The sequence below is a fragment of the Haplochromis burtoni genome, unplaced genomic scaffold, assembly GCF_018398535.1.
Source record: "Haplochromis burtoni strain Fernald_Lab_line unplaced genomic scaffold, NCSU_Asbu1 Contig_32, whole genome shotgun sequence".
Lineage (NCBI taxonomy): Eukaryota > Metazoa > Chordata > Actinopteri > Cichliformes > Cichlidae > Haplochromis > Haplochromis burtoni.
The window spans coordinates 1,864,078-1,875,999 of NW_024582393.1; the positions used below are offsets into that span (position 1 = coordinate 1,864,078).

General features: G+C 40.8%; 2 protein-coding genes across 2 annotated transcripts in view; one reads left to right on the forward strand and one right to left on the reverse strand.

Annotated features, from left to right (window-relative positions):
• The window catches only part of stx18 (syntaxin 18), an 18,103-nt gene extending 12,544 nt beyond the window's left edge, over nt 1-5,559 (forward strand). Inside the window, exons 4-11 of the mRNA XM_005918597.3 lie at nt 94-171; nt 293-359; nt 449-540; nt 2,541-2,635; nt 2,949-3,007; nt 3,296-3,365; nt 3,455-3,535; nt 4,618-5,559. Of these exons, the coding sequence (XP_005918659.1) occupies nt 94-171; nt 293-359; nt 449-540; nt 2,541-2,635; nt 2,949-3,007; nt 3,296-3,365; nt 3,455-3,535; nt 4,618-4,713 (638 nt within the window). The 3' untranslated portion in view covers nt 4,714-5,559. The remainder of the gene's footprint in view (nt 1-93; nt 172-292; nt 360-448; nt 541-2,540; nt 2,636-2,948; nt 3,008-3,295; nt 3,366-3,454; nt 3,536-4,617) is intronic.
• A 22-nt stretch (nt 5,560-5,581) lies between these two features.
• nsg1 (neuronal vesicle trafficking associated 1) lies at nt 5,582-11,282 on the reverse strand. Its single transcript, XM_042219388.1, has 5 exons — nt 11,041-11,282; nt 10,588-10,741; nt 10,201-10,317; nt 8,615-8,725; nt 5,582-6,921 (listed from the first exon to the last, which is right to left on the reverse strand). Exons 2-5 carry the CDS (start codon nt 10,714-10,716, stop codon nt 6,721-6,723), a joined length of 558 nt encoding a protein of 185 aa, XP_042075322.1. The 5' UTR covers nt 10,717-10,741; nt 11,041-11,282; the 3' UTR covers nt 5,582-6,720.
• Nucleotides 11,283-11,922: the final 640 nt, after the last annotated feature.

Here is an 11,922-nt window from a genome sequence, read left to right on the forward strand (position 1 = left end):
GTGAATGAATAGTGGCATTGTAAAGCGCTTTGGGTGCCTTGAAAAGCGCTATATAAATCCAATCCATTATTATTATTATTGTTGTCATCTCAGCTGAAAAACAGGTGATGTCAGCTCAGATAAAGGAGCACAGGAGAGCGGTGCTAGACCTCATTGAAACATACCTAAAAGGTGAGTTTGTAGCTAATTACTGAACTTCTAGTGAGTCCTCTGTTACCTGTTTTAATACTTCATAATTCTTTCATAATGCATCTGACACAATTTGATCATACCTTGCATCTTTGGTTTTAAGGTGTATGCAAGCTGTACTCTGAGCAGAGAGCAATTAGAGTCAAGAGAATGGTGGACAAGAAGAGGCTGTGAGTATTTGCATTCCTCACTGACCTGTTGTCACTCATCATTTTTAAACTGCTTGTGATTCATGTAATATTGTGTTCTGTGGTCACAGATCAAGACTGGTACCAGAGCATCACGGTCCAGTGGAGAAAAAAGTGGAAGTGGAGCCCACAGAGGAGGACACCGTTAAGGAGGGAAGTTCTGGTAAGTCAACATGCAAAGCCTGTCACGACAAGCCCTACTGCATTTTATTAGAACTTACCTGACTCCAAATTATGCTTTCTTCTTCTACTTTTTTGTGATCTCATATATTTCAGCTTTTTTTAAAACATATATAATATATATAATGTCATGGTGTCTTATCACAGTGTCATTGCACATGATGATGATGATGATGATGATGATGATTCTTTGTGATCTCAGTTAAGATTGAAAGTTAAGTATGAGTATTATTCATATCATCATCCATAGCCAACATTGGCAGACAGGAAGCAATATGTAGCACTATTTGGATCAGTTAACTGTATTAAATGTTATAATTAGGGATGGGTATCGTTTAGGTTTTATCCGATACCGGTGTCAAACCAGTACTTTCGAAACAGTGTCGGTGCTTAAATGGTGCTCAAACCGGTGCTTAAAGAATGGAGAACACACACTTTGTCCAAAAACCTCTCATGTTCAGCTGGTTTTTTTGTAAAAAGATAACAATGTTAGCCTTTTCTGCAGCTATAGGGCATATATGGTATCACTCTTGGCTGGAAGCAGCGCTTAAACAATGGAAAAAACACAAACTTTAAACCTCTCATGTTTAGCTGTTTTCCACTTTTTCTTTGGTCGTTTTAGCCTTTTTGGCCAGGGTGAAGGGAGTACCTGCCATCAAACAAGAAGACAACTGCATGTAACTACGACGGTGTTTGCTAGTTCACCTTACATGCATTAATGTAATAACGTGGTTAGCCTACTCAACGTAAATTACACACGGACAACATGAAGCTACTCACGCAGAGAAGAACGGCTGCTGCTGCCATCATCATCCGTCATCATTTCTGCTACACTGGCAGGGCTGGGGGCCAGGACTCTAATCTTTGGGTTTTTGGGGGATGTTGCTAACTCTGTGCATTTCTCGGCTTTTAAAAAATCGCTATGCGTCGCCAGGTTGGCCGTCAGATTCCAGGTGTTACCTCCTTTGCACAGTATCACCTTAAAGCACTTGTTGCAGGCTGCTGAGTTTGCATCTTTTGCTGTGAAGTACAGCCAGACTTTTGACGGCTTCGCCTTGGGCATTTTTAATCTGTAGCTCGAAAAGAACGTACATACCTGGGCCCGCCTACTATCCTTGCAAAGGTAAAATGATTGGCTAGAATCCAAAGTGTATGACATCTCAGGGAAAGAAAAAAAAAAAGCACCGAAATGTGCGCTGCTTTTCGGTCTGATTACTACTGTTTATGTCAGAACCGGTGCCATAATGGCATTGGATACCGGTACCTATCCCTAGTTATAATCAGAATCAGAATCAGAATCAGAATACTTTATTAATCCCTGGGGGAAATTATTTTTTGTTACAGTGCTCCATTTTAAACCAACATTAAGACAAGACAGACAATACACTAACTAAGAATAAGAATAAGAATAGTACAATATATACATATATACACATACATACTTCACTCATAAATAAATAGTTGGAAAAGAAACATGTGTAGCTGTAGCAGCAAACAGTGTGTTAAGTGGATGCGTTGTACAGGGAGATGGCCACAGGCAGGAAAGACTTCCTGTGTCGTTCAGTGGTGCTTTTTGGTAATCTCAGTCTCTCACTGAACGTGCTCCTGTGACTGACCAGCATGTCATGGAGTGGGTGGGATAATTACAGTAGTCAAAAAGGACATTTATTATTATAATCTTGTCAACTTGATTTGTATTTGAAAGTGAAAACTGCTTTAAGAGACTGCTTCCTGAAGGCAGTTGAACCAATTTCAAAGCTCATCTGGACTCACAACACACTCACTCTAAAAAATAAGTTACTGAATGCTGGAATAGCTTACCAAAGGCAATAAAGGAGTATGGACTAAATAATAAACTAACTGAAGATATTCCATTTAAAAAACTCCATCATAATAACTGCTCAAGGTTATATTTTCAGAGAGGTTTCTTATTGTAACACGTCTAAAGTTGTCTTTAAAAGTCTTTTGTCTTTCGCCCTTTAGAGAAGACTGCATCATCAGAGGTCCAGGACAACCCTGTAAACCTGTGGGAGGAGAGCCGAGTGGAAGATGAGCTCTCCCCAGAGGAAATTCAGATGGTGTGACACCTTAGAAAATATTTATCTATACAGAATAATGAATGAATAGATCTGCATGTTTCAAACGTTAATGTTGTACTTTGACAGCGTGTCGGTGCACAGGGACAACTCGTTGTTGATTTTTGCCAGAGGTTTGAAGGGTTAAAGATTTAGAGCAGCAAATGTCAGACTAATTTGGATTGTTATTTGTCATCACAAAAGCAGCTTACAGGGATTTCCTGATAAGGCAAATAAAAGTGGAAATATATTTACACTAAATTAGCATTTGACATCTGCATTATACATATTTATTCAGTACTGTGTTTATGTCTAGTTTGAGCAGGAAAACCAGAGGTTGATCAGTGAGATGAACAGCCTGGTGGATGAAGTGAGGTGAGTCTCCATCTGTGTATGTTCCCTTCTGTTTTTGATAAGTCTGTTTTAAACAGCATGGCTGAAATGTTAGATGTTGATCAAGACAGGATTAAAATTACCCAAAGATTTGAGTGTTTGCAGATTAGTCCTCTGGTGGCTAATAAAACTAAATGACATGGATCTGAAACACTTGTGATAAAAATCACTAAACACTAAATGTTCCCCCTAACATCATCTGGAAGGGCTTATATATGCTAGCCACATTATTTTCATTGGATGCTTCATGCCAGTGTTTGTACCCACCAGGCAAATCGAAGGGAAGGTGGTAGAGATCTCACGACTTCAAGAAATCTTTGCTGAGAAAGTCCTGCAACAAGTGAGCTGGGTTCCTTCGGTTTCACACAGGCACTCTGTTAAGTGCATTGTTGTACACAGACTTATTGTCCATCTTATTCTCCATGACAGGAAGCAGAAATAGACAACATTCATCAGCTCGTCGTTGGTGCTACAGAGAACGTCAAAGAAGGCAATGAGGATATACGAGAGGTACCTTTTACTGCACTGGGGGAAAAACACACCTCTGCATCACATATATTGGCTGTACATTCTCCGGTCACTTTATTAGATACACCTGGGTGTTAGACCCCCTTTTACCTTCAGAACTGCTTTAATTTCAACAGATTCAACAAGGTGCTAAAAAAAACCTCTAAGATTTTGTTTCATGTTCACATGATAGCGTCACACACATGCGGCACATTTCTCAGCTCCACATCCATGATGTGATGCTCCTGTTTCACATCCTAAAAGTGCTCTGTTGGTGACTGTGGAGGTCACCAGATCCTGTTTTCATATTTGAGAAACCAGTTTGAGATGATTTGGAAGCAGCCATCAGAAAATAGGTACTCTGTGCACTGTGGATGAGCTTGTTGGTAAACATATTCAGGTTTGGCATTTAAATAATGCTCAGTTGGCACTAAGGGACTCAAAGTGTGCCAAGAAATTCTTGCACAATATTACACCACCAGCACTGAACTGCCTTGAAGTGTTGATACAAGGCAGGGTGAATCCATGCTTTCATGTTGGAGCAGACATCAGTAATTTTCAGACCAGGCCAAATTTAACCAATTTACTGTTCTCCAATGTTGGTGAGTTGTAGCATCGGTTTCCTGTTCTTATCTGACAAGAGTGGCACGTGGTGTGATGTTATGCTGCTGTAGTACATCTGCTTCGAGAACATATGTTCAGAGATGCTCTTTTGCATACCTTGGTTGTAACAAGTGGTCATTTGTGTTGTTATTGCCTTCTTTTTGGCTCACAGCAGTCTGGCCATTCTCTTTGGACCTCTGGCATGAACAAGGCATTTTGGCCTAGAGAACTGCCATTCACTGTACAGTGATATCAACAACCGTGCCACATTCAAAGTCACTTAAATCACTTTTTTCCCCCATTCTGATGCTCAGCTTGAACTTCAGCAGGTCTTCTGCATGTCTAAATGCATTAAGCTGCGGCAATGTGATTGGCTAATTCGGTATTTATATTGACAACCAGTTGAACAGGTGTACCGGTGAGTATATATGTGACTTATATTTCCACTCAGTAAAATGTCATTGTGTTTACTTCTTTTTAAGGCTATCAAAAACAACGCTGGATTTAGGGTATGGATCCTCTTTTTCCTCGTTATGTGCTCTTTTTCTCTTCTCTTCCTGGACTGGTATGACAGTTAACACGACTGCCCAAATGGACTCTGGACAACAAGAAACTGCCTGAAGCTGATACACAATGCCAATCTCAGAAGTGATTGTACAACTAACTGAGAAGTGAAGTGATGGCAACAGCGAGACTGAACGTGAGATTATGTCCTCAAGTTTAAATGGCACTTAATTCTTCCCTGATTCTATCTAGGGTAGCTTTAATATAAAAATGCACTTTTAACATCTTGCCTTTCTCAGCCATGAGTAACAATGGTTTGACTGGATTTTGATCCCTGTGAATCTCTTCCGAAACTGTTTTATGCACTAGAGCGTATTTGCATCTTGACGTCACAGTCCCATGTATTCAAAAAGATTTGTTCTTTATGTAAAATAAATTACTCTAAATGCTCAAAATGCTTGCAGATTGGAGCCGAATAAACTGTACTGGCACATCAGATACACTCAAGTAAAAATGATTCTCAACTAATTTATAGCAAATTTAACGTGTACCTTCTCTCATTAATTCATGATGATATTTCATGATATAAAACAATTTTTATAATTCGTATCTATGTGGGTTTGCAGATAACATCAAAGGCAGCTGAAGCCGCTGCCTGCCTTGGTTTGTGTCAGCTAAGGAGAAAGTAGCTGTTGACTTCTGATGTTTCTGTTAATCCGTTTATAATAATAAACTTTATAATGATTAACCCAGATTCCAGTGACAGCATTAAAGTGCTTTGAACATTTTTTTCCTTTGATGTCAGCTCAAGAGCAACTGGAACTTTTAACTGTGTTTATTTTCTGTGCCGAGGGAGTTTTCAGCAGCTCTGACATGACTTGCTCTCAAAGTAATGAATAAAAATCTTCTTTTGCATAAATGGATTGCGCATAGACGTCGGTGTGAAATGTGGGCACTTTATTTGAGTTTTTCATTTGACATTTTTTTTATGTAGCAAATGCACTTCAATGGCAATCATTACATTGTTTGAAAAAGGTACATAATTTGTGGCAAGTTAAGTTAAATGACAAATACAGAAAGGAAACAACAGGACAAGCAACTACTGTCAGATTGTTCCACTACATCAGCCTAACTCTAGTATCTGTGGTGGCTGCTTATAGCCATATATGGCGACATTAATCAATGCGAAGCATTGCGCAATACAGTGTCTTCACTAGCAATGCAAAAAACATTCAGTACAGTAGCTTAAAAGTTATGCTCTGTAAAGTAATCCTTAAATAAGTGTTGTGTAGCCAGAAAATCAAAGCACATTGTGTTCACAGAATCCAAATGAATGGAAACAATCATTCATGTCTGTTTGAGGGGGAAAAAAAGAAAGAGAAACTTGATCAAACACTCAGTTTTTTTTAAAGCACTATATGCAGAGAGCAGTACGGCACAATTTAAAATATGTTTTCTGCTGGTACATTTCCTCCAAGTCAAGCCTTTGTTCACAATACCATAACACTAAGACATTTTCATACAGATGGCCTCAGTGGCAAATATCCTGTCACTTCATGAGAAATTTACCACTCGCCCAACCTCGAGATTTCCAACATGCTCATATCAGTACTTGATGTATTGGAATACAAAGAGATTCAAAGCAAACTGATTGTTATTAAGAGTCGTGCGTGCATAAAACAAGCGACGCAGACACGAGATGGTTCACAGTCGTTTCACAATCTGAGTACTAAAGTGAGCTCTGTTACATGTGTATGTACAAAGACAGTGAATGTGTGTGTCGGTGTTTGTTTCTGTGGCTTTTTTTCTACACGTTTGCCACTCAAAGTGTAAATAAATAACAGTGTATGCTATTCAAACAAACCTGTAAATCCACCCAGCTGTTAGCCTCACTTGCAGAAATTCCTCCTACTGTAAGCATCAGCTGACCAAACTGCATCAACAAGGCAGCATAGCACCTCAGCCAAGAGAAGTGGATTTTTAACCATTAAAGCCACAGGACTGGGAGGTTTGCTTGAATGGCACAACCATATTATTTATTTTTCTGCAGCAGGCGAAGCCACCACCTGATCCCAGGTTGGTTAAGCCAGTTTCTGGGCAGTCTCCGTCTCCTGCTGGGTGACCTTCTCCTCAGACATGATGGTCACCCATGGTGATACTGACCGAGTGATGGTCTGCTTGGCTATGTTGTAGTGGTTAATGAGTGTGAAGAGACGTCCGCGGCCCCCAGGGCCCTGAGGGGGGTAGTTGCCATACAGCCCAGCTGGCATGCAGCGACCTTGCTGCTCCAGAAAGAGAGAATTAAACATACTGGGAGTTAACTCATTCAGTGCACAATACACAATAGGTGACGACAACAGAATATAGATTGGAGCAAAAGAGCACAGAAAACAACGCAAGCTAAATCTTATCATTTAAACAGTTATACAGTGCTGTGCAAAAGTCTGGAGGCACAATTTGTGTCTTAAATTTTGCTTTGGAAAATTGCTGCAGTGATTTATTCTAACATGTGCAAACATGCATGTATATAAGGGGGGAATGTATACAGTTGTAATTAGCTTGAAAGTCAAAATATTTGGTATGACCGCCTTTATTCTTCAAAACAGTCTCTTAGTCAAGCTTTCTTGTCATCTATTTAAGTAGTCTTCGAGAATAGTTCTCCAGACTTTTCATTTGTTCCCTGACAAGATGACCCCACAGTGCTTCAGTAATGTTGAGCTCTGGGCTCTTTGAAGGCGAATCCATGACTGATATTGTTTCCCTCTGTTCCTATACCCAGGTATGCTTTTACTGCATTAGTTTGTTTGGGATCAATGTCACCCTAGAAAGTTAAGCCACTGACACTTTTTTTCCAGATGGTATTGCATTGTTGATCAAAATGTGATGGAACTTTGGTAAGATGGCCAACATCACTGGAGGAATACAGCCATGAACCATGAACCTCCAACCTTATTTTACAGTTGGCTATAGAAACTCACTGTGGTACCTCTCTCCTGGCCTCTGTACATTGAGCAATTTCAACCACAAGTTTCAAATTAGACTTTCAGACTAGTTCTTGTATAATCTGGCATACCCCTACCTTTTCACCTTCCCTGAAAATGGCTTCTTGACAGCAACACTTCTACTGAGACCATTTCTGATTAGGCTTTACTGGACAGTAGAAAGGCCACCTGAGGGGCCAGATTCATCTCTCTGGTCCTGTGTCAGGTTTTTGCTGGATTTTTTTCCCGATTTCTTAAGGACACCATGTCATGATGTGCCAGGTGTTTGGGTAATAGCTCTATGGGAATCACCTTGTTGGTGCAAAAGTGCTGGAAGCAAAAGTATTGGAGGCAAAATCTAAAGAATTAAAGGGTGACTCAAAACTTTTTCCCAGCACTGTAGGTAGAGGGATTAAGGCTTTGTGGTGAGATAATAATCGATAACCTCAGACCCACAGCTTTTATTGTGAGCATATGTCATTTTTGCAGACCAGCAGTATGAGACGATAAAAGCCTTAGGTAAGGACTAATCGAAACTGCTCCTGGAACAGGAACACAACTGGAAACCAGTCAACAAAATTAATAACGAAATTTTTTATTAAAAGTAGCCATGTTAAGCTATTGCGAATTGCTGACCATCATGGCTGTTTCAGCAAAGCTATTTAATGTGTTTTATTGCGTATTGACTGAACATTTTGTCTGTAATATGAAAAATGTACTGTTTGACCTCTCAAAAATTACATGTTTTCAGACAAACAGGTGGCACTGGTAATAAAATTTAGATTTATTGGGGATCTAAGGAAGTTCAGATAAGAGTTTTTGGGTTTTTTTTTAAATCCATGGTAAAAATACATTTTCTATTTATGTCAGCTTAAATTGTATCAGTGAATGTAGTGTCAGCACTCATGATCAGTTAAATCCTCATTTAAATTAGACATTTAAAATAATGCAACAAAAATGCTTTACTGCATGAACGGTGAAATGTTTTTCTTACCGTGTAAACAAAGCTGTCAGGACAAGGCTGTTCATACTGGTAGACCTTGTAGACCACGAGGAACACTACGCACATCAGGAAAGCCAGAGCACAGATCACCAGCAAGGTCACCTAAAGGAGACGCACAGTGCCATCGTCAGCAGAAGACCTACGAGACAGCTCGGTTAAAGGACACCATAAATAGACTCCCTACATCTTGATGAAAGGAAGCGAGTGGGCAGACTGGAGCAACCTGTAATAGCTTCTTTGATATTAAAGGTTGAGCGAGAGTAAAAGGTTGCCATATTGAAGCAAAAGGAAAAAAAAGATGTAGACAATTATGTGGAAGGTCATAAAGTAAAACGGTGACAGTAACATCCAGTCAGGTCTACAGAATAATCTGAATACATTAACTCGACAAGAACACAGTTTGTGCGGCCACCTGTACAGTTCAGCTCCCACCTCTCAGGGGAGTTATGTAACACCTACTGGAGCTACTGGGCAGTGGGAGTGAGCGCGTCATTATTACCCAAGATGTAACCCCCCCCCCCCCAAAGGTGTGCTTTATGCAGCAGAATAAATGAATATGCTAAGTTATTTGGAGGGAGGGAAAATTTCTATTTTAAAGCAATGTCAGTGAAATGGTTCTGTATCTGTGAAATTTCACAGTTGCAGCAAAGAAACAAGACTTCACACATTATGAGCAATGTGCCACACATCCAACAACTCTTTGAGGGGTTGTTGTTTTTTGTTTTTAGTTTTTTTGGCCCACTGTGTTTGGCTCAGATTTGATAAGATTCTTAACAGTGTGCGTCGATATGAATGACAGTATTTGCTTTTTATCTGTTTGCTTGAATTGGACAGTTACACAGCAGAGCACACAGTGCAGCGTGCACAAAGCAGAGCAACAGGAGCTTATTACAGAGACTCTCTGTGATGAAAGGCCCGCCTGCAACATTTCAAAGCACCGACGTGAGGATGTAGGCTGTGTTCTCTCAGGCAGTGATGTGCCTCGGTGGCTTTATGTTTGAGAATTAAAGCCCTACAAAGAGAGCCTGGCACTGCTCAGAGATATTTTTTCATCTGTTGATTATGAATGTAGAGGGAGGATCGCTCAGTGTGGGCACAGGACATGCGGAGATGGATTTATAGGGAGAAAGGGCATCTTTTACACATTCGTTTCTTATAAAAGCAAAACACGTGTTTCAATCATTCTATAGGTGTGCACAGAAAAATCTATCACCTAATCAAAGGAGCATTAAAAGGTGGGAGAGATGCTGCCATTTGGAGGCCATCACCATGGCAGCAGCTGAATTAATGAGAGTCTCAGGGCGGGGTTAAGTGAATCTGTGAGCATTATGTCTCTCTGTATAGCCGGCCAAGATTACAGGCAACAAGGGAGGACAGGGAGGCGAAAGAGGGCTGAATGAAGGAGCCAAAAGGTATGAGCTATGCTGGGGAGGAAATATTATGATTGGAGGGGGGATGAAAAATGTCCTGAGCAGCAGGCAGACACATGTCTGCTCTCAGGGAAGTGCATGTGTGGGAGTATACTGGGAAATGGATGATGCATGAAACACAGATTGTAGCAGCTCCGTTATTCTTACCTTGAGTCGCTCAGAAACGCCTTCAATGATGCTTATTGAGAACTCTGCGATTTTGGGAGATCGTAGCTTTCCCTTTTTGCTCTCACCATCATAATCTGCCTTTGTCTTCACCACCACCTGGCAGGAAAATAAAACACAGCCGCTTCATGAGAAGAAGAAAAAAAAACATGACTGGTAAAATCGGCATGTTTATTTTTAATGCAAGTGATACAGTTATAAGCAATATGACTGAAGTGATGTGTAATACTGGAGAGATGTGTAAGACTGGTTACTACCGACCCCCCCCCCCCCCCCCAATTAGAGTGATGGCAATACCACTAAACGCGCTGGTTCCCTCACTTTGAATCACAAATATCAATGGACATTTTGGTAAATCAAAAAGCATACCTTATCCGGTGGGGGGAACTGCAGCTGACTGGCATCTAATGGTGTTATAAGAGGGATGGTGTCAAACCCGTCTTCAGAAACCACCTTCCCGTTGGTTTTCTCGCTGAAATTATTGCCCAGTTTAACCATTTTCCCTGCACGGAAAAACGCCAACCTGAGGGTCAAAAAGCAAAAACAAAAAAAACAAGCACTCATTAGGAAAAGCATTATCCATCGTCCTCTACCCCACAAGACTGCATAAATATTCCAGGAATTGTGCATTATGTTTTTGTTACTCTCACAACAATGCAATCCAATCAGTGTAATGTGCACGATGTGGGGCGTTTTGTGGGCCACGAGAAAACCCGCTGAGCACAAAAGCGCAGGAGAGGACAAGCAAAGCTCGGGCTGATGCATCACCGTGAATGGGGAAAATATACACAGAAATACGCGTTAATGCATCCAAGCACTTACCAGCTCAAGCGATACAGGGGGTTGATCCGTGAGCCTCTCGCAGTGTAGTGGTTTTATTCCTGCAGTACTGCTTTGTGCCTTCTTGAGGTGTGACGCAGCCGATTTGCGGGGAGCTGGTGCACAATATGGCCAGCTGGGTTTGTGCGCCGCGTTACCTCCGAGCTGGATGCTGCTGCTGGTGTCTGTCTGCACTGCAAGTGATGTAACGTCCTCATTACATCCATCCAACACCAACACACACACACACACACACACACAAAACACACACACACAAACAAACACACACACACACACACGCAGAAACCACTCGACCAGCGGCTGTAAACCCTCTGCTCTCCAACTACAGTAAGATTTACAGTTAGGATGAAATGTCACTTTGCCCAATCATAAGGCGATCCAAGTGAAAGAAAAGAGCGCTTGTTTATGGGCATCCACATTTAAGTTTGCTGTAGTGGTAGTATATGTACATAAGATATTTGAAAGGGAGGAACAAACTTAGATGCTACTTCATCCTTTTTATTATTCATTTATTGGTGATTAGTTGTTTGGATTTTAATATCAAAGGTTCTCAACATGAAGCTTACACACCGAAACGTGTGGATCAATGAGAAAAAGACACCTTATAGATACACCCTGTGTCTATTAACAAGCAACACGCGATCCACAATTACACGAACCTTGGTCATAATATTTTTTTATTAGACTTGGTTTATTCTAGATCCTTATTATGCCGCCACCCTATAAAAATCCTGGACTGAAGCTAGCATGTTTCTTTATTGTATCCAGTAGCTTGTTGCCTGGCTACCGCGTGAGTAATGGGTTTAAGGACAGGATGACATGAGCTCATCTGTTTTTGAGATTTGAACACCCACACACACACAC